The sequence below is a fragment of the Pezoporus occidentalis genome, unplaced genomic scaffold (assembly GCF_034315485.1).
Source record: "Pezoporus occidentalis ecotype Australia unplaced genomic scaffold, CSIRO_AGI_Poc_V1 ctg68, whole genome shotgun sequence".
Lineage (NCBI taxonomy): Eukaryota > Metazoa > Chordata > Aves > Psittaciformes > Psittacidae > Pezoporus > Pezoporus occidentalis.
In genome coordinates, this window is record NW_026916030.1 from 4,748,689 (window position 1) to 4,771,144 (window position 22,456).

Sequence of the window (22,456 nt, forward strand, 5' to 3'; positions counted from 1 at the left end):
AGTTAATGTAGCAGTTTCTGTCTCTGAAAGTAGGCATCTTGTGGCTTTTAGCATTTCCTAGCCTTCTAGCACCAGCGTTACTTAGGCTGGATTTCTGCCAAGCCCTGGATTAGACAGGGGACACACCTGAAATGGAGTCATGTCCTCATCAGTAAAAATGTGGACCTTTTTGTTGTATCCTCTGTTTTAAATCACAGAGCTGACTTCTGTCAAAACCCGTGAGTAGATTTCCATAGCTTCAAGAAAAAGAGTAAATGAGAAGTACTGTGCTCCAAATGTGAACCTGCCTGGAAGCTGGGTAGGCAGAGATGAGCTGCTGAAGGGGAAAACCCTTTCATCTATAGTTGATGTAGTGTACAAGTAAACCCAGTGTAATCACTTCCTAGCTCAACTTCTGAGATACTTCCAACCCAAGTTCAGTTCCTTCGTTCACTCTGCATTTGAGCTCTCTGTTTGAACCGTTTTTCATTTTCTATTGTTCCTTGTTGTCCTTGATACCAGGATGTGATTTCTTCTTTGTCACCTTCCACTGCCCTTTGTTTCTCTTAGTTTACAGGTTTTTGACGCATGCACTCGCATTGATGGTTATGAGCGTGTTTAAGCCTGTGTCACAAGGTTTTGATTCAGTGGGGTTGTCCTGGAGATGTATAGGGGTGTGCCAGCAAATAGTGGTGCATGTCACAGCAAAGAAACATACACACACATCTTGCCCATGCGATAGAGCTTCCCCTGCTGCTGAATGTGCTCCTCAGGTCATGTCTTATGAGAGTGGTAGCAATGGGAAATGTGGGATGTTCTGGTTTATTTTGAGAACAAGATTCAATTTCCTTTGATGCAGTGATTTCATGAATCAAAGAGGGAAATATGTAATGCTTAGTGTTTATCTAGAGTTTACATTTTTAGAGCATTGTGCAAGCATTTATTCTGTTCCCTTTACTTCATGACGGGTGGTGATGGAGAGTGCTGTCTGTAGTGAGGTGAGAATAGTGAGTACAACTTCTGCCTGTGTTTCATTTACTGGTATGATAGAACTTTGGTCAGATGATGTCCACTTCTCCATAAGCTTCTGTGAGCTTTTCAGTTTATCACTGGAGCTGTATACCCTGTGAGTGGGTTGTTAGTTCATGTTTTTAAGGCATTTCAGATCTCATTAGGTAGTAGGAAGGGAAGATGTGCTGTGTAGTGGTGGCATCTCCATTTGTGAGAAGACACAGGTTATATTGTGTGCACAGAGCATGCCACCTAGAGGAACAGAGCAGGGCTGTACCCGTGATTTGCTGGCAAAATTTAGGTGGTGTGTGATGAGTGGCTGTGTTGAGACCTTCTCCAGGCAATGCCCTTTGCAGCCCTGCCTCTATTACACTCCCCAAGTAATGTGTGAGAAGGTCTGTGCACACTTAGCTTTCCATCACCTCTTCCCAAACATTTCTCAACTGTTTACAAGAGACTGCTGTTCATGGTTTAACCTCTTGGTTATGTTGATACTAATCCTTCACAGAGGCTCAAGAATCTGAAATGGAGTTGTGGATCTCACCTCGTATTTTCCGGGCATTAGGGTGAGGAATCTAGTACAAGGTGTGATTTGATGGGCTAACACTCTCTAGGCTCTGCGCTTTTTTTGGCTTGTATGTTGCAATTTCTTTTGTGGGAGACTAATAAATTTCCCAGAAGATTATCCTAATTTCCAGAGTCTCAAAGTCTGAGTTGTAATTAAGCACTTAATTTGATGAGGGTTTGTAGATGTGTTGCTAGACTACTGGCAGCTTGGGGAAATGCTTCCATCTTCAGCCCAGCTTCCCTTGTGGAGGTTCATGCTCAGAAAGCTGGTATATATTTAGAACTGGCAGAACTGCAGCCTGCGAGACAGGCCTCAGAAAATTGCTCCAAATCTCTGCTTTCTGAGAAGGTTAAAGCCAAATTCAAAAGCCTGGCTTTTTGGAAGGAGCTGAAGTTAGGATCGTGGCAATTTTTCATTAACAAATAGGCAGTGGGAAATTTTAATAATGCAGTTTATTGCTAACGCTTTTGCTGAGTTCCCCATTGCCGCAAATGACAGTAATCGGTGCATCCAACAGGGAAGCAATTACTTTATTCCTTGATCATCCAGGGTCTTGGAGTTGTGTTGCCAGATAAGCACATGGCTTGACCAGAGGGTATCATCTTTCTAGGGCAGAAATTTCTTTTTTGATCCATATTAGTCTAATATGTGGTGCAGTAAGGTCATAACCAATGGCGTGGGCTTGTAGGATTTAATACAGAAGTAATGACTGAGTAGAGTTTTCTTTCGTACTGTTTGAGGTTATGGCTTCTAGTCACCTCTGGTTAAGTTCATATCTTCTGCCACAGTTTCTCTCTGCAGTTTTAAGTAAAACATCTTTTCTCCTCCCTCTCTCTCGTGCTTCAACTTTTATGCTTAAAACCTCAGGAACAATCTTGAAGACTATATTACGCTGTGCCTTTGAACTGACCCCCATGTATTTCCATCGAGACATTAGGGTGGCCTTCCCATTTCCTTCTATTCTAGGTTTAAATTTTCCTGTTATTAGTCATATGTTGAAACAACCAGACTAAAGCCAGCAGGAAGAGCATCCTCTCCGTGTCAGCGTACGAGGGGCTGGATCTCCTGCGTGCATTGACCACTCGTGCATTTAACAGACCTGTTCTGTGGCTGCCCCCGTGTCTCTCTCCTTTACGCATGCCCCTTTTGCTGATAACTTTCTGGCCTCCAGGCTACTGACAGCTGTTGCCCACTTGCTGCTAATTAAGAAAGCAGCATGAGGGATGGGAATGTGGATTGGAGAGACTGAACCCCCCTCTCTGCAGCAGAGCGTTTCAACCTGATTAAAAAGAGTCTGACTGATGACCGAGCAGCCTCTTTTTTCCTTCTCTCACTGTTGAGCCTCTCTGTAGACAGCCTGTTTGCTATCAAAACTCTGTGGCTCCGAATTTTGTAGATCCTGGTACAATAAGCAGTGTCAGAACAGATTTGCCATTGAAAAGATGGGCACGTGTGAAATTGAAGCCACTCTCAAAGCCCGTATTTAACATGCAAAGTGTTGTGTACATCTGTGCTCCTCTTCAGAAATTCAAATGCAGGTCGTATTTTTCATATAAAATGACACTTATTTTGCTGAAAATTTAGAACATGCTCTAAGAATCAATATCATTGTGAATTAACAGCACTAAAGTGAATGGACTGATGATTTCAAAGATCTTCCTTCTTTGTTTAACGATTTTCCTTGTTTGTTTGCTTTCTTTGTTTGCTTTCCCTGTGTTGGTTCTCCTTGTTTTGCATCAGGTCCCAGTGGATGAGCTTTTGTGTGATACGGTTACGCTGTGATTTTTATAATCCAGCAAGAGAATGGGCTTGAACTCTGGAATCCCCTTTCTGGCCTGTGCTACTGTGGAGGGAAAACGATAGACTGAGGTGAAGATCATACAAGATTATTGGGTTAATACACAAGCAGAAGATGTGACTTCAAGTAAGAGTGATGGTAATTTGGTCAAAGCAGCCTCTTTCTATAACACTAATGCTCTCTGGAGCTGTTTACCCCCAGGAATATTATGACTTTATTTCAGATTAGACCTCCAAAATCCAATCTGAATTCCTATCTGCAGTAAGTGGGCTCTGTATAGCCCCCAGCACGCTTTGAAAGCAGTGTTGTTTGCTCTCATATCTGGAATATCATTTCTCTTCTTCCTGTTGTGATACTTCTCTTACCTTTTACCTTGGAGATGATTGTTTCTTGATGCAATAATTCAGCACAATCAGAGCTTCTCTTTAAAAGCACTATGAATATATAGGAGTAAAATGTTTCTTTAAAATACAAAAATCCCTACCAGACTTGGCTCCTCAAGTGTGTGAAAATCCTTTAACAAGCATATCTACCACAGTATAATTGAACAGAAGAACATGTCTAGGGAGAGGAGGATACTTTTGACTGTATTTACTGGTGTTCACCTTGTATACCCATCATTTGCTGCATGATCACTCTGTGAAAGAAGCCTTGGAGCGTTTGACTTCAGCATTTCAAATAAAGAAGTGTTTAATATTTGTTTGAAGTTGGACAAGAGCTGCTCTACCAGTCGGTGTTATATATTCACCTAAACACTTTCAATACTAAAATGCTAGGATATGCAAAATGTAGTGTGATTATAACTAACTGAACTAGGCAGACTCTTTGGGATATGGGTGGTTCAGGGTGTGAAAGAGCTATAATGTCTTTGGGCAGCTTTTTGTTTTCGCATGAAGAGAGCAGATGCTGACATGGTGCAAATAGAAGAGAAATCCTATCACTAGACCGGCCCTGAGTCCCCAAGCTGTAGTCCGTAAATAAAGTGATTTATGGGTATTATAGATGAAAATGATGTTTCTTTTTTTCCTCCAAGCAAAATATTACTTCCAAATAGATCATCTCATTATTGGACGCTGGTTTGGCTAGTGATGGTGTAAAATAAGCCCGGTAGACTGAATGTTAGAAAATTAATGGCCTGATTCCTTTGCTAGTAGGAATTTATGGAGACTCCAAATCCCCTTCTGCTTTGCTGAGGGAGGCAGTTAAGACTATGAGGCAGTGGTTTCTTTGGTTTGAAATGTTGAAAGCAACTGTAAGCATCCATACTGTTAAATCTGGAGAGCTTGTTAGGGATCGTGAGATGGGTTATGCCGGGTCATTTGCTGTGAATATTGGTCATTTATTTCCCAGTAACCTGATTATTGCTTGAACAGCTTTGCCAAACTGTTTACTCTCTGCTGGCTGTTGACTGGCAGTGTGCTTTAAGCTGATTAAGGGAATATTATGTGGCTTCAGGATCACAGTTAGTCCATTTGTCCTTTAATGCCACTCACGGTGACATTAAGAATTGAGCTGCTGTCATCCAGGTAGGTCCTCTGCCAATATTGACGTGGTTTTGCATCTGTTCTACATTAGATTTTCATGTGACTGATGGCAAGTGTCACTTGTTCTGGATCCCCACCTCTTACCCATTTGTGCCATGAATATCTGGCTTTGTAAAATGAAGGCCCATCGCACAGTCATTTCAGAGCCACAGAGATGGCAGTTTTGATATTAAAGGGGCAAAATTAACATTCTGCAAATTCCCATGTAAAAACTAGATGCCTGTTTGGTGCTAGGTTAGGCTTTGTTTAGACTTATTGACTGAATGTAAGCCTAGAGCTTTGCTGTTAGGCCTGCAGTTGACTTGCCTTCCACTGGGTTGTGAATGACAAAGTAGTTCAGTGGAGCTGGCACTTTGTTGGGTTGTTTTGCAAAAGCAGACTCAATTCTTAACAGGAGAGCACAAATCAGGAATTTCTGCTTTACAATGAAAAATGTTGGAAGAACAGGTTTATTTCCTCTGTTTTCCTGATTCCCTGTAGTTCCATTGGAGTGTCCTTTACATAAATAAATACGACAAAATAAAATCAATCCTACTAACTGGGAAAAAAGAAACAGACACAAACCATTTTGAGAACAGGCCACTGGATTGTAGGGAGAATTCCTATGAGAAAAAGATGAAGATTTGTCATCTCCTTCTTCGAGGAGTTTGTCATTTTCTATCTTTCAGAAGCAGCTTCCCATCTGTATGAGCGTTATCCTTGAATATTGTCCTTTATTTCCAGTTTGTCTTTTGATTTGCCAAATCCACTTTGCAGTTGGCCAGTCTTACTCTGAGGCAAAACTGTGTAGGGAGTTCTTTGGGAATAATAGATGTGAGTTTCTAGCCCTCACATTGATTTGAATTCACTTTTATGCATGGAACAGCCCTCATTGTAAATTCTGAGCTGTAGGATTCTTGTGGCTTTGCATGTTGGTATATTTTATCATGATAAATACCAGTTTATTGTAGTTTCAGGCGCTCTCCCTTATATAGATTCGTACAGCTGCCAGAAAACCAGCTCAGCTCTTCACCTGCTCTGTTCTCAGCCAACAAATATCACATTAACTTGACTGTGCTTGAGGTATTTTCTCTATATTTTTAATTCTCTTTTATAAGTGATTTGAATCGCTGTTGAAAATGTCTTCTGTGAGAGGCCTCTGTCAAAGTTTCCATATGAATGGGTTCAGTTTCATAATTTAACATTGTGACTGCTATATATAGTGTTGGGTTTTTATCAAATAACAGCACTCAGACCGTTCTGGGTGTTTTGTACCTATGGCTTGTGTGCAATATCAGGATAGACATGGAAATGTTACTGTTTAAAGTCATACAGACTGTAGGAGCCTTCTGCAGAGGAGCTGGAGACTCTCAACACATTTAATGAAGCAGGTTTTCCAAAATCAAATGCCTTTTCCATGATTTGTTTGAGACATCTTTAGTTTTGCACTCTTAGCAATAGATACACAGCTGGTTTTCAGGTTAATGAAGAATGAGGGCGCATTTAGAGTGTCTTCCTGACTGCAGAGTTGCCAAAAATGAAGCAGGAGAGAGATCTTCCATCTGTCATTCTTCTGCAGGAATCAGCACTTTAGAAGTAGGTGTAGCGGAGAGTTTATTTGCTGAGCTCAGAGTAGAGTCCGTGAGCACACAGAGGATCAAAAAGGCAGAATGTATTTGTTTGTTTGGGGAGGGAGGCCAAGTGAGTTTGCTGAGTAAATCTGTAAACAGGGTAGAAAGGAAAGGGAAGCTTCCTAAACCACTGCTCAAATAAGTGAAGTCCAAGCTCAATTTGGAAGTCTCGTGAAGCCGTGCAGGGAGCTGTGCTCCTTGTGGGGAGCAGATGTTTGCTCAGGTCCTGCAGTCAATGGCTGCAGTGTTCAACTCCTCTCAACCCCCTCCCACAACACACATGCGTATTTCTTGCCAAGCAGCACCCCAACTCCTCTTCTTCCTCCTTTTATTTCCTCCTTCCTTCTTCCCCCCCCATGAGTTTTCAGATAAGAGTAGATAAAATAGAAAAGTCTGCTTTCCTATTTTTGACACTGCTGTCTGCCCCCCTTTTATTGCCAAGTGCTGGACACACAGTCTTTTGTGATATTAGCAATTACAAAGCTATGGTTTTTAACTGCGCTACCACAAAGCTTAGTACTAGCTTATACCACAAAGTAATAAACACAGGTCATACGTACAAAGTCGGTTTCATGTTTACAACGTTATAGGTGGTTCTTGATTAGTTGAAAGATGGTTTACAGTGTTTCTTGTTGCTTTACTGTGGTGTCATTTTTCGGCTCATTGGCTGCACCCAGCTGATGCTGCAGAATCCGACAGGGATGAAGATTGTGGAGGGTGGTTGTGCGTTACCAGTTGTTAATATGAAGCACAGAAGGTCTGGGAGGTGTTTACCCTCCTAATAATGGTACCAGAGGTATTTTGTATAAACATCTTTCTGAACCCGGCTGCTGTGACATACTAAATGTGCAGCAGGAATCAGTAGGTTATTGAATGTTTTTCCACAGAGCATACAGTTAATCACACTGAAGTTTTGACAGAGCACCAGGCTTAGCCTGAGCGAGGAGACAGCACTCCCTGGACGTGATAGAGCATACCCTGACCCGACCCTCAGCCCTCTCGGGGCTGCCAGACCAGCACCATGCAGCTTGAGGCCTTGTGGAGCTGAAGTTTCTCGTTACAGACTAGCTGCTATTTTCCACGTGGACCCCCAGAGCTCCCAAAGTATTGCTTGGTGCACCACGAGCTGGAATGAGTATTGATTCACCTTTCAGAGCTGGATGGCAGGATCGCCACGCAATTGCGTATTGTGTTGCAGAGACTTAAATAGCTTTGTTGGTTGTGGTTTTGCTGCTTTGTCCAAACCAAATTAACTATAAATGCTGTACAAAATTATTTCTTATTTATAGAAACTTGAGGTCTCTCTGCCACAGAATTACAGAATCATAGAATGGTTTGGGTTGGAAGGGGCTGTAAAATTCACCCAGTTTGTGGACACCTTCCACTAGAGCAGGTTGCTCCAAGCCCTGTCCAGCCTGGCCTTGAACACTGCCAGGGATGGGGCAGCCACAGCTTCTCTGGGCCCTGGGTTTTAAAACATGCTTTTTTTCATAGATTCATGTGGCACCCAGTGCCTCCCTGGTAGATATGGCTCTTGGGCAGAATCTCACTTCCGAAACCTGATGACATGCTCTGCATGGGATGGGGTATGATAATGGACAGTAAGTAAAAACCACGCTCAAGTAGCTGTTAATGCACCAAGATTTATTCAGCGATGAAAGGATTGTTTCAGCAGGACTTTAAGGAGATGCTGAGATAAGGTTAAACTTTGTTTCTGGTAAAATACAGTCTCAGCTTAGTTCCCTTTAGCTGTCACCCTGCTGTTGTATGTCAGTGTTGAGGGTGTTTCTTATTGAAACGCAGGCCAGCTTCCTGTATCAACAAAGTGGAAGCTCATTTAAAATAGGAACTGATTCTTAGTAGGGCCCCCATTTGTTAATTTCCATTAAAGATAGCTACCTGTTTAAATACAGACAGCCTGGGTGATACAAGAGATGACATTGCATGACAGCAAAGAATTAAGCTCCAAAGAAAGAAGGCTTCACTATCCCCTTGTTATGTGGGTTTCCAAACTTACCACCGCATTAGGCTACGTCATATTCCAAAATAGCCAAGGAATAGCTGCTTTTTCTTCAGCATTAAATTAACAGGTAAAAGTCTAGGGACTGTTTCCATGCCAGGCTCAGTTGTGTTACTGGTGCTGTTGCATTCCTTCAGAATCCCCTTGTGTTCCTGCTGATGCTTGTACAGATCTGCTGGGTTTTTCTTCTTTTTTTCTCTATAATTTTAAAAGATTTGATTGTTTTAAAGTCAGGATTTGCTGAGAAGACTGGGGAGAGCTGCAGGTGTTTGTAGCAGTCGCCTTCTCCTTGAACCAGTTGTGTGTAGGAGCAACGTAACCAGGAGATTTTCATTCTGGCATGAGAAGATGGGATAAAACAGAGAGTCGTCACAAATAATTGTTTACTGCTAAAGTAACCTTTAATGTTTAGTGCAGTAGAATGTAAAGGCAGACATCCCACTTAGACTCTGTAAGCTACCTCATGTTTCCTGCCATGATGGTCTAGGGATGTGCTAATCCTACAGCTAACAAAGAGGGAGCTCCCTCCTGGGCTGCTCAGTTCAATTAACATCTCGGTTTCCCCTTGCTGGAGGCACCAATGTTTCAAATTGTGCTTATAGGAGACTAAAATTTCCTCCTGCCTGTAGGCAGGCAATAAAACTGGTGGTTTGGTTGCAGATCCTATCAGGTATAGAACAGGGCATGGAACTGAGGATATGGCCTACAGCTCATTAACCCTTTGTGCAAGCAGCACGACAAGCATGTAACAGCAGCTTCTGACCTGATTACATCAGAAATTTCACACCTGCGGTGCTGCTGTATCTCTTTGCACACATGCTTGTCTGTGTATGTGGAGATAGAGAGCTGGCCCTTTGGGGCAACAGCACAGTGGTACTTCAAAGTTCAGAGATTTGCATAGCCCTCCTGTGATGCCTTGTTTTATTGAGTAAGCAGTATCAGGGAAGTTTACACTGCTGTTGCAGTGCCTTTAGGAGATAGAGCTGGCCTGGTTCCTCAAATTCATTTTCCTTTCTCTTGCAGAGATGTGAGCCCCCAGCACGGTGCACTGGAGTTGTGCAGACATGTTTAATCTTACTGAGCCAAGTATCTGCTTTTCAGCATCTGAACCCTGAGGATACAGTGCTAGTCAGAACAGTGAGAAATGAGGCTTCTTTACAGAACAGTTAGCTCATCTCTTAACGTGCATGGAAAAGAGCTTACATCACACTCTCACCTGGACTGTTGCCCTTAATCTATGCCACTTGCTAAAGAAGGAAATAAAATTGAGCATGTTTGAGCAAATGCTTTCCATGTTTTGATCTTATTTCTTGTGCTCAGCTCATATGAGTGTGGGTGGTGGCTTTTGGGCAGGGTATAAGGTTCCTCCTGAGCTCACTGGAAAAGAGATGTTAGCTTTGCAAGTCAGACTGAATGTGCAAAGAGGCTGTAATCTGAGGTCTAAAATAAAGATGACTATAATTAGTAATGTCCAAAGCAACTGGAAATTGTGTCAGGCAGATCCGAGCCAGCTTCTCTTCTTTTTTTCCATCGCCTAATGAATGAGAGCTGAGGTTACTCTCTAAGGATGAAAGAGGGCTGAGTTTTTCCCATTCAGAGCTGGTGTAGTGGGGCAGATGCAAAGGCAAGGCTCTCATTTACAACCTTGTTTTTCAGCTGTTGAACCTGTGGGCAGGTTGCAAGCAATTAGGCTTTTCCCTAAAGCATCTGAAATAATGTGTTTCTGCTTGCAGTCCTGTAGAGTGCCAGTGACGACATTCTGTCACCTTGGAGATGGATAAACAACTTCAGCAACATTAGGTTATAATCTTTCAGGTCTGACTTTCAAAGCTGACAGCCATATGACTGAAACCCAAGCCTATAAAGGGTTTTCAACGTGGAAAGAGTCCAAATGTGCTCGAGTAAAATGAGAGGAGGGGAGAAGGAGTTTAAGTGGAGCTCAGTGACAAGGCTTTTTGCTTGGCCATGGCAGTAGTGTGAATGAAACAAATTGGCTTTGGCTCGTATGCTCCCTACAGCCCAGGGTGACTCAGGTAGTGTGCATGCATACTTGTGCCTGCAGGGCTTTATTTTTAGATGTCTGAATCACTGTCATGACTATATCCGCATAAAGCCACTAGACGAGTGGGGATGCCCAAGGACCCCATATTAAGTCATGTTTGGTGAACAGAGAAATTCAGTAGATTGTCTCCCAGCAATTTCTGTGTCAAAGCAGTTTGCTGCAGTAAAGCAGAGGTTATGCCTTGTAGTTGGATTATTTTTCTCCCTTTAAAATTAAATGTTAACAGCCTTGGTGGGTTTTATGTGTAAAAAAAGTATGGACTACAGCAGTCCTGGTTGATGTTGGAGGCTACTTGCCTCTCTTGTTGGTTTACTGGTGCTGGCACAGAGGGAGTTACGAGTCATGTTACCAGTGTTGTAATCCCATCAGTTCTTTCGGGCTTGCAGGGCTGTACAAAATCAGTACTTAAATGGGAAATTACCAGAGACTCACCAGATGCTGCACAGAGGTTTGCTAGTGATTTGGTAAATGGCAACCTTTCTGCTTGTGAGTTGATACAGGACCAGTCTGCAGCAGTGGTTTTCTTTCAGATACAGCAGAACTGAAGTCCTGTCTGCTCCTTATCAATACATTACAGCATCTGTTTCAGAAAGGAGTGTCAGAGCCAGCTTTGGTGCGCTGGAGGAAACTGAGCTTGGGCAGCAAAGTCCTGCTCCCTTAAATCCCCCTTTGTTCAATTAATTGGACCTTTTTCCTTCCCCCCAGTAAATCGGTTGGGTGGCATTACTGCAGTTTTCAGCAGCTGAAGGATTCCTGGTTTATGGGTCTGCATGCAAGGAGATTTCTCTCTTCTTGAAGCCCTTAAGGCTAAAAGAGGGCTTGGAGGGAACCTGGCCAGCTGCTTTGAACTTGCTGCTTGGTCTGGTGCATCTTCCTTTCCTCACAACCTGGAGATTTGCTTCTAAATACAAAACTGGAAGGAAGAGGAGCTGTGGTACTAGCGCACTGTAAAATGAATGGGACTGACTGACCCCCATCCTTTTCACTGCAGTCGGGAGACGTGGCTGAATTGATAAGTTACCCTCTGTGCCTCCCCTTTCCCTTGCGAACACTGTGAGCTCTTTCCACTCGAGGTTGCTGCAGCTGGAGATGCCTCATTCATGGCTGCAAGGAAGAAAAAGATCAAAACAGAAATGTGCTCTCTGACAAACCAAAATGTTTTGCTTCCTCTGGAGGCCCCAGAGGGTGGCGTAAAAAATAATGAAGCCTGTGAGTCAGTGAGCATTGCCTGGCCAGCTGAGAGGGAACTGAGCCTCCCTTTTCCATAGGAGTTTGTGTGCTGTCATTGCGCATCATTAATGCTCGCTGGGTTATGCTCATTCACTGTAATGTTGCCAAAACACAAAAAGGGCAGTGGGGCTTTCTGCTCCCCAAAGCTGGCTGCTTGGAAGGTGACGTGGTGGTAAAGTTTCTTTAGTGCTCAAGAGCGATTGTTTGATTCCCGAGCAGCCCTTCCTCCACCTTTTTCCTCTCAAACCTGGCCGCTGTCCTGGCAGTCTGATTCCCTGGAGAGGGACTTGGAGCAGCTTACAAACAGCTCCACCTAAGGTACAAAGGTTAGGGTGGGCAAACTTCCTCATTGACACTGGAGCCTCCCTTTTTTTTTCCTTTCTGGATCCCCAACCAGGTCTTTTTTTTGTTTCTGAATAAATTCTCTTTGCTTCAGTCTCTGGAGGTAATGGCAAAGTTGAGAAAAGTAAACTAATGGAGATGGAAGTGGTAGGCCTGAGGCTTCTGTAGCGTGTCCAACATGCAGCAGTGCTACGCTTATACATTTAAGAGGGGTATTTTAATTCTGTTCCGTCACATTCTGTCTTTTCTATATTCAGGATCCCAGTTCATCCCTTTGAGAACACCCAGCACCGCACAAGCGCTGCATATCAGCATTTTTAGACGTCTGAACATCCCCAGGACTTCTGGAGAAAGAGGGCGTGAAATGTAGCAGGAGGCTGTTGAGCAGAGTTACACATTGCAGGTGTGAAAGGGCTGAGAACGTATCTGGGGTTCTCATCATCTGTTTGTTCAACCCTCCTTGAAAGCCTAGTTATTCCTCTCCATCCTTATAGCTACCCACTGGCAGGCTTGACTGTTTTGTTGCAAGGAAAGAGATGCCCTCCACCACAGAATTATTAACCTTTACTTTTACCAGTGGTAGCTTTCTGTTTCTGTGGCAGCTTTCAGTTTCCTGGTAGTTTTCTCCCACAGCTCACTGGTGAGCTTCACATTGTGCCTTAATGTGTCAGCTCTGCCAGTGCTTCTGTAGAGGTTCTCAGCTGCTGAGGGAGGCTGTTTGAGTTTCAGGTTAGAGCAACATTTCTGCAAAGCTCAAAGGCCTTGATTTTCTGTTAATCACTATTATTTTAATGTTTGCATTACAGGAGAGCCCAAAAGCTTTAGCCAGGGCAGAGGCCCCACAGATGTGTGTGCATACTTACAGGTATGCAGTAGATACAGCCCTTGCCTTCAGGGTGAAAGGAAGACAGTTGGGAATTCTAGCAATAGTCATATAAAACCTTTAAAGATCTGTTCTTTGTGGCATGTGGGAAGCTCTCATATGCCCATCTGCCCATCCTGAATCGCCTGTTCTGCTGGGTTTGACAGCAGAATTGGGTCTTGAGGAGCCAGATCCACAGTCCCAGCCCCGTAGCCTCTCGCTGGGTACCGCATCGCAGCACCAGGCAGACACCCTCAGCAGAAAGATCATTTTGAGCTATAGCTCGTTATTTTTTTTCCCTTTTGCTTCTGAACTCTTAAAGTCGCTGTCAGCAAAGGTTTAGCTGAAGCCCTGCAACTTGCCTTTTGTCTTCCACAAATGATGGAGCTGAGCCCAAGGGAACAAATGCCATTTTAATGGGCATCGTTGTGTAACTCATTACATAAGTCACCTCTGCCTTCAAAGGGCTCGTGGCAGAAATGGCAGGAGCGGTTGATTAAAAATGTGCACAATAGCTTCATTATGACATGGGGAGAGATGTCTGCTCTTATTTTTAATCTGATAGCTTTTAAATATGTGCATCCAGCAGAGACCCAAATGGCCTTTGAAAAGCGAACCATTTGTGGGATAAGATTTTTAGACTCCACTTCGTTCTTTCTAACAAGCCACTAGAGCCAGTTCAAGCTGGAAAATGAACTATAACCCTTTTTAAGGCTTTGTCGCCTCTAAAGCTGCAGGCATTCGGTGTGTGAGCACGACCAGAGGGAGAGAAGATGGAAGGTTTAGGTTTTCACGTGAAGGAAAGAAAAGGTATTGTAATCTAAAGTTTTGGGTTTGGTTTTTTCCAAGCCTGTTTTCAGTCCGTTTGATATGCTCACTAAGCAAGTTGAACAGTGGAATTGCCCGTCCCTGCTGCTGGAGTCTGCCTGCCATTGAGCTGTGCTGTAGTGACAAAAACATCACCAGGAGGTCCAGAAGCAGACAGGGGTTATTTCCCATCTCCAAAGCCTCCCATATACTGGTTACCCCAAAACTGGAAAGTCTGCCATGACCGAGCTCTGTAAAACCCTGAACTTTCACTTTGACTTCAAAGTGAATAGTTTGCTATTGGGTTAGGTTGGTGGAATTCACCAGCATGTGTTTTTTGACCTAATTTCTGGAGTTCATTTGAACCAAGTGGAAAGCGACCGTTTGACTATGGCTTCGGTGGACATTGGGCTTTGACTTGCTGGCTTTCTCCCTGAGCAGCCTAGTTTCTTCACCATCAAGCACGTAAGCTGATTTATTTGCCTTCCCTTGTGCCTCTTAATCTGCTGTTGTTTAAAATCTGCAGTTCTTTCCTCACCAGATTTAGCTTTCTGTCAGCGAACTGGCAGGCAGCACTGCTTTGCTAGGGCTGGTGGAGCTGCCAGGGGACGAGGTGGCTGTGGCCTCCCTAGCCCAGAAGGGCTCAAGGGGTACCAAAGCTCCCCTGTGGCCACCCTTGGCAGCGGGGCTGCTTGGAGCAGGCACATAACGTGAGCTTTCTCCTGTTGTGTGTGTGGTCGGACCCCAGACACGTGCCGTTCGGGGGGAGAGGAGCCCGAGAGCTGAGCGGGGCCGTGACTCAACAGCTGGAGCGCGTTCAAGCACAACGGAGCGGGAGCCTCATTAACAGGGGATGGAATTAACAGTGAGACGAGTGACGTATTAAACCTTCCAGTCAGAAATCAAGAAACTCGGATCCAGAGTAAAGTAGTTTTGAAGGGATTGGGGTTTTTTCACAGCAGAGAAATCTGGGCAGGTGAAATACAAGGGGACGGAAAGTGGTTCCTTTGAGACAGAAATGCTTCAACACAACACTACCTCAAGTTTTTCCCCTTTCAGTTGATATAACTCCATCAAGCTTATGACCTTGTCTTTTCCCATTCATCCTGTTAGTACTTGGACACTGCACAGAAGTGCAGGGTAGCCTCCTCCTGCACACCAAAAAGCAGAAAGAGAAGTTGAGAAAGCCAGTGCTGAGATTCCAGTTAAACACTGCTGGTTATTCATCAATAGGAGTCGAGGGTAATATGATAGAACAGTTTCCAGTGGGCTGGCTACCAAGCTCCGGGAACAACCTCAATGCTGCATTAAGGGGTTTGGTTACTGCAGACAGGCAGGAAGGTGGTTTGAACACTGCCATGACTCTGTTTTCTGCTTCTCTCTGTACATTATCAGATTAATTGATCTGTAAAGGCATGCTGTCCTGGTTGAATATTTTAACTGCACAGATATGGGACATGTTAGATGTTTAAATTAGGATATAGTGTAAAGAAAGTGACTTTCTCAAAGCAGACCAGTGCTATGTACCCATTCTAGGACGTCACTCAGCTTTGCTTTTTGCAGGAGGGTTTCAGTCCTCGTCTGTAAAAGCTTAGGTAACTGCTGCCTTTGAACCAGGACACCTTCCTGACTTCTCCTTTGCACTACTTCATCCCGATTTATTAAAATGCAAATTCTGTTTATCATGCTTGAATGATGTGTCTGCTTGAAAAGCTTAAAGCCCATCATGCTGAATAATGTCTGTTGGCATTCACTGAATATAATCACAGTAGCTTCACGGCTTGATTCGTGAATATGGGGATGGGGATGGGGGCCTGCAGTTGGATGGAGATGCTATACTGGAGTCACTGACTCACCCTCTGCTCTGTTTAGGCAAGTTGCTTCACCTTTGTGCCTGCTTCCCATCTGCAGAGTAAGGTTAAGACCTAACTGTTTAAGGATGAGAAGAAGATGTTTGTAATGTGCTTGGAAGAAGAAAAGTGCTATTTTTAAGTGCTACACATAATTGAGTGTTGGAGAATATTGGTTTGTGACTCATTTGTTTAACTGCAAATGCATCAGAAACTTGTGAGCAGATGAGATCTGGAAAATGCTTGTAGATGGAGAGACATGGCAGAAAAAAGCTGCATTAGTTTGTGGTCTTCAAAGCAGGACTTAACAGGGCTGTTCAAACAGTAACGTTTATTATTATTGCAAATGCCAGCTGCTTTACTTCATTAGTACTATTTTACTATTTTAAGAAGTTCCTATTCTGCTCCAGACACTCGCTCCTGTCCTCACTCTGTTGGTCTGTGTCGCCTTGGAGCGTGGCATGCAAATGATGCAGTGTTTGATGTGATGGAAGGGTAAAGAGAGCAAAGGGCAGTGGTTAGGGTGGTGGTGGTGATGGGGATCTGCTGTTAGCAGAAGAGAAACTTTCTCTGCTGACAGAACATCTCATTTTGGAGGTTCCTCACCCTGCACACACATTAATTCATCTGTTCATCTGCTTGCCCGTAAAGGTGGGTAGAGATATCTGGTGGAAGGAGAAAAGGAAATGGCAGTCTTATGAAATCTTTCCCTTCCAAATGTCTTATTCCCTAGAAGGCAAAATTATCACCATAGGCAATGGAGGGTTCTGTAGGTATTGAACATTCTCTTACTCAGACCAGCAGTTTGGATCTCACTGCAGCCTGTGGAGGAGCCAGATACAATTTGTTGCTGCTACTATTATTTCCCTACAGATTAATTATTGCAATTGTTTGCCAGTCCTTGACAAATAAATTCAGAGCCATGACTTTTCTTGGCAAGCATACATGCATACACATGCATGTATAGAAATACTCCTATGGTGTATGAAATAACTATGAACTGTTGGAGGGGTTAGTGCAAGAGCATTACCGCAGCAGCCAGGAACTGTTTTCAGTGGTGACCTTCAGCACCCCGTGGAGCCGGAGGGGTTTTAAAGGTTTGGAGATCCCCTTGTAGATGTAAAGCAATGACGTAAATCGTTGCTAAGTTAAGGTGCCAGCTGCTGTAAGCGATTCTTCAGAGGCCAACTGATATGTCTGGATTTATCTGCAGTGACCAAGGTCTTTAGTTTCTCCCTCCTCAGAGCATTAAACGGGATTTTATGATACAAAGAAAACTTGGAAATACATTCACTCCTGTAAATGGAGGTCTGCAGCCACACTAGATGACAATTGGTGCTGGTGCAGCTTCCATTAATAGCATGCCTGCAAGACTGTGCTGTAGAGGACACAATTAACCAGAGGGTTAGCTCTGGTAAAGGTGTTAATAGCAGGGTCTTAACACAGTACAGGAAACTGAGTTTAAAGGGACAGCCCTTTGGGGAGGCAAGCACAGGTTCCTTCCCTTGATTTGGGTTAGGTAATTTCTGAGTACGAGGAGCCGTGTTCGTGCTGCAGTGTGGTATTTAGCTTCTGGGTGCTAGATTTGACTCAGCAGCCTTTTCTGTTTGCAGGCTGCATGCTAACAAGGTGGTGCAGTGCTGCATGCATGGGGCTGTGTTGTTTGGGCTCATTACAGCCAGGGCAGTCAGTTCCCAAGTAATCTAAAAGAAAAATGGAACATACAGCAAAACTGCTTGCTTTTCTTGTTAATATAAAGGCAAGTTTGGTAACTTCTGCTGAATTATCTGAGTCACTAGAGAGCAGTTCAGACCTTCATTTATTAAAGTGGTCTTTGCTCGAAATGCATTCTGAATTGCTCTCTACAAGGAAGCGTAGTTTTATTTAGCTTTGTGGCTAAACAGATAAAAATATATTTCAACGGTAAGTCTGCATATGGCATGATTGCTAACCTTTGAGACTTCTGCTTTTAGATACTCAAAACCCCATGAAAATGCAATTGTTAAAAGGGTCGAGCCATTTGTGTTTAAGCCCCTTCAAGGATGCCCTGGTATTGAAGTGGTCCCTCTGGTTGTTGGTTTCTCTAGTACATTTGAAGCGAAATCTGTTGTAATTGACAAGGGCTGGCATTTTTGTTCGCATTATCCATGGAGCCACATCCAAAGGTGATGCTGCCAAGTGAGCAGAGATCAGCAGCCTAGGAAAGGCATAACATCGGAAAGGACCTGGTGCAGCCACTGGTCCTGGGTACCAGGCAGAACCCTGCCTGCACACCCATGGTGGCTGCTGACCCCCAGTGAAGACACAGGCAGGAACTCTGCTCTGCCAGACGTCTATGAACAAGTCACTTCATCCCCTTGACTCATCTGCAAGAGAGCAATGCTGATTACCTCCTTTGTAAAGTACTTTGGGATCTGCTGGGGATAAGTGCTTTTAAGAGTGGTGTTCCTATTCTGCAAGGCACTGTTCCTGCCTTTGCACTACAGTGTTGCTGCCTCTGAGGGGAAGCAGGAAATGATGGTGATACTGCAGTTGGAAACCTAATAGAGAGCCACAATTATATTTTTATCCTGTTCCACTCGACAAATTTACAAGGTTGCAATAAATTTACATGGTGCAGTTATATCCCAGATAATGCTGTAGCACAGTGTCCCTGGTTTCAACAATTTCACCCTAATCCAGTACTGTGTTTCTTTGTCTTCCCAGATTCTGAGCGTTCCCATCTCTCCTCGTTCACTATGAAGTTGAAGGGCAAGTTTCATTCACCAAAAATAAAGAGAACCCCTTCAAAGAAAGGAAAGCAAGTTGACCTGACAGTGAAAACACCAGAGAAGTCAGTGAACAAAGTAAGCAGTTGAAGGACCTGTTCTATTAGTCTTGCTGTTGTTTTGCTTGCTGGTACTTACTTTATCAAAATCCAGTGTGTGACTTTGTCCTCTGCAGAATTCTGCAGATTTTCCAGGATCATCAGTGTTACTTTATGGTCAGTTATAAACTGTACTGTGTAGTGTAAAGTAAGAGCAACCAAGGCATGTACTTCCCTTTGGAGAGCCTGATGAGACCTCCTGCCATAAGCAATTATCTGTCGCATTATGGCATGTAGTATATGGCATGACACATCTCTCTCCACAATGCTCCACGCCCTATGGCTATGCTTACAGCTTCCAGATAACTGCCTGGTTTTGGAATGGATCCTTTCAGAAACCCCAAAACCCAGGCAAGCAAATCCATGAAGTTGGTCCAAAGATGTGCTCAATCTCTGACATCAGCAGGGAGTCAAACAGATGTGTTCAAGCAGCTGCTGATCCCAGCACACTGTTCCTCAGCCCCAACATACTCCAAGTCCTCTAAGAGCTGAGGTCACCCCTCTTTCCCAGCACAAACCCATGGCAGTGTTATCTCCTCTGCTGTTGTGACCTCATTTTGTAGGCTGGAGACTGTCTCTGTAACAATACTGTTGCAGTCAGTTTTCAAGTATACGTCTAAGCTGATAGTTAAGACCAATGAGGTTATTTATGATAATTCACAGTCTTTCCCAGTTGTTGAAAGTCTCATCCAGTGTGCAGTGCCAGGAGTGCAAACCTTTTCAATTATCTCTGCTGAGGGTTGTTGTAGTGTTACTGAAAGCAGTCGGCAAGATACAGCTATCTTTCTGTGTGATGTGCTTAACACCCAGAGAAGTCGCTGCAGAGATTCCTGGCCCTATTCTGCACCATCAGGTGGAAGATGATGAGGCTTTTATTTCCCAGGCTGTAGGGTTTTTTTTCCCCCAGGAGGCTATGGATGTGCTTTCTTGAGCTGAGGAGCTTGCATTGCTGGCTGCTATTGAAAAATGAAAGAATAATCGGAGAGTACTCCTTGAAGGCTTTTAATTCCAACGATGTTTCAAGACGTTGAGATAATTTAGAGGCCTTCTTTTAAATTGACCACAAATTAAATAAATTGGAAATGAAGTATCCATTTCAAAATGCTATCCTACAGCAAATATATCTTAGCATGTTAATAACAGGTGAAGGTTTTGCTTTTCTTTCTTTCCTCTTAAAAACAATTCAAGAAGATTTACTGATAAGGCATGCTGAACACGCAAGACCTTTCTTTATGTGCAGATTGGGATTTTTTAATTGGGAAACAAAACACTTGCAGTAGTTTTTATTACCATACATGATTATTTAAGCTGTATGCAGTTTTATACTGTGATATATTGTTGATTTCTGGCTCATTCCTTGTGTGTTTTAATAGCTACTGTCCAACTAATCAATTAGTTGGATGTAGTGAGCTCATTAGCTTTGTGTGGAGAGAGTGGGGAAGAGGATATGCATGGACTGTTGCCAGATTCCCTCACTGGAATATAGACATCAGTTGACAAACAGGAGATTTTCTGTCAGAAGACACACTTGATGAACCAAATATCATCCTTTCCTCCCTTTTAAGTACTTCAAGAGTATAAAAATAGCATCTTAAGTAGATAATCACTGTAGAGCAGAAATAGCAATACCAAAAAATTGATGTGAAATCACTATGGGTAACCTGAAGGTTATGGAGACCTCTCCTCTTCCCCTTTATACCTAGAAATTCGGCAGCATACGGGGAGGTTTTTCTGAGCTTCCTTTTGTCCCTTGGACCCTGTCTTTGGTTCTTAACCATAGGGCATATTGTAGGAACAGTAGTGTCCTTCAGCAACATATGCAAAGTTGTAATAGGTTTTTCATTGCCAAAATGCAGGCAAAAAGGGTCTGTTCAGCTTTTGTAATTGGGTGTGTTCTGTACAGCTCGCTGTAACCCCTTTCTGGGTCAGTTGTGTCTCATACATGATGCATTTGTAATGATTATTTAAGGGAAGACTCCTACTTTGGCATTAGGAACACAGATGTTTGGTGGAAAAACTTAATATCATTACTCTTGTGAGATACAGGCATGGGGATATATTAATATCCATCCATCCCACTAGATTATTGCTCCTTTCTCCAGATTTATTGCTGTTGTTCTCAGGCCACAGTGAGTAAAGCACTAAACACAAGAAACTTCAGCCTCAGAGCAACAACTGACATTGATGTATGTGAGCTCTGAGCAGCACCTGTGATCCTATGTAGGATGTACAGGCTTGCTTTGTGTATGTTTGTGTGCACACATACGCACACACACATATGCGGTACCTCTGGACCTCAGAATGAGATTCAGTAAAAGTGCTCCTAGGGAATGTCACCCAAAGAGCTGGCAGGGAAGTTGCAAAAGGAGGGCTGTGTCCCATATAGTGTCCGGTAGCTGGATTTGCATGCCTTGGTGTGCTCAGCGGAAGGATATGTGTTTCCATTTGTCATTCTCAGCCCTGAACTCTCAGAATCAAGCCCGTCCCTCCTAAGCGCCAGGAGAGTGTTTAAGCTATTAAGTCACAAGCCTTTCTTCAGGAAACAGTTTTTGAATGAAATACATAAACAGCCATCAGAGCAGGAACTGCAGTCCACATTTTTTCACTTCTTTTTGAGAGCTCTGACCAGAGGGCCATGGTCATACTTGCTTGGGGATATACAGGGGCTCTTCATCCCTGAAATGTGTGATCATTTTATATGATGTGCCAGACTGTCTGAGTTTGAGCTCCTCCGTATCTCCTGGAGTAAATTCTGCAGTGGTGAAATGCCTGAAAAATGAGAAATGTCCTTTTTTGTGTCAGTGAGTTGCCAGGATGCTCCTCAGCAAGGGAATTTGGGTGCTGTGGGCTGCAGGTCAGAACTTGAGGTGCCTGGCAAGCAGTATGGTCATAAAGTGGAAGCAGCAGCAGAGTTTGGGCACTTCCCAGATGAGATGGAAAATGACAGGGTGGTTTGCAGGTCCTGGATTGGATGTTAGACTTGAAGCTCTATGGGACTTGGGAATCTAATCCTTTTATGCAACTGGCCCCACATTACTAACCAGTGTTGCCTATAAGTTGTTCTTCCTAAAACCTTTTGGGCTGCTGGCCTGATTTCACAGAAAAGCAGCAGTTTAACAGCTGACAAGAGTATGGGGAGCACACAATGCCCATAGGTCATTAATTCTTGAAGCTGAATTTACTGAGGAGATAATGGATGAAACCTGACTCTGCTAAGCTCTCTGCTCCTTTTCTAACAGTGTTCAGTAGCTCATTTAAATCTCACTTAGGAGCTGCTTGTGGCATTAAAAGTCCTCCAGGCGTACTCAGGTAAACTTCTTAAAAATATCCCTGTCCAGAATGCCTTTAAGGCATCATGTATCACTTCTGAGTTTCCTCTTCTAGCGTTGGTGGTGGCAAGGAAGTTGGTGACCGCAACTCAGCTTTATTCCAATGAATTGTTCCCTTCTGCAACATTCATTCACCGATGCCAAAACCTAACTTTCACAGTTTGTCCCTCTGAAAGCGTGTGAGTTCCCTTGTGCCAGCAGCATCACAAAATGGTTTGGGTTGGAAGCTGATCAGGATGGAGGTTTTTATTTGTGAATGGAGGTACGAGACTGTAGCCCACTCTCAAACAAGTAGGCATACTGGAGTCAGGAGAATTAATCAGAATTGTAAGGATGAGCAGCACATATGTTGTTGAAACTATCAGGATGGATACAGAAATGGAGACATAAGTAAGTTTTTCTGATTCAGGGCAGGGGGGTGTCCTCTTTTCTTTTTCCCTTTGGCTCATCCGCTGCATTTACTGGCTGAAAACACCTTTTGGTAGTGAGATGTGCTGGAGGACTTTGATTGCATCAAAGGAGCAGCTCAATTAAAACCAGTAGTTGTTGCTTCCTTTCTTGCATTATCATTGCTATCT

The 22,456-nt window shown here is 43.5% G+C and overlaps 1 protein-coding gene across 6 annotated transcripts in view; it reads left to right on the forward strand.

Moving 5' to 3' along the window:
- Window positions 1-22,456, forward strand: part of RAPGEF1 (Rap guanine nucleotide exchange factor 1) — an 83,805-nt gene that overhangs the window by 14,538 nt on the left and 46,811 nt on the right. For all 6 annotated transcript variants that reach the window (XM_062641147.1, XM_062641149.1, XM_062641148.1 and 3 more), the window contains exon 2: window positions 18,390-18,529. In XM_062641147.1, coding sequence (XP_062497131.1) covers window positions 18,390-18,529 — 140 coding nt within the window. The remainder of the gene's footprint in view (window positions 1-18,389; window positions 18,530-22,456) is intronic.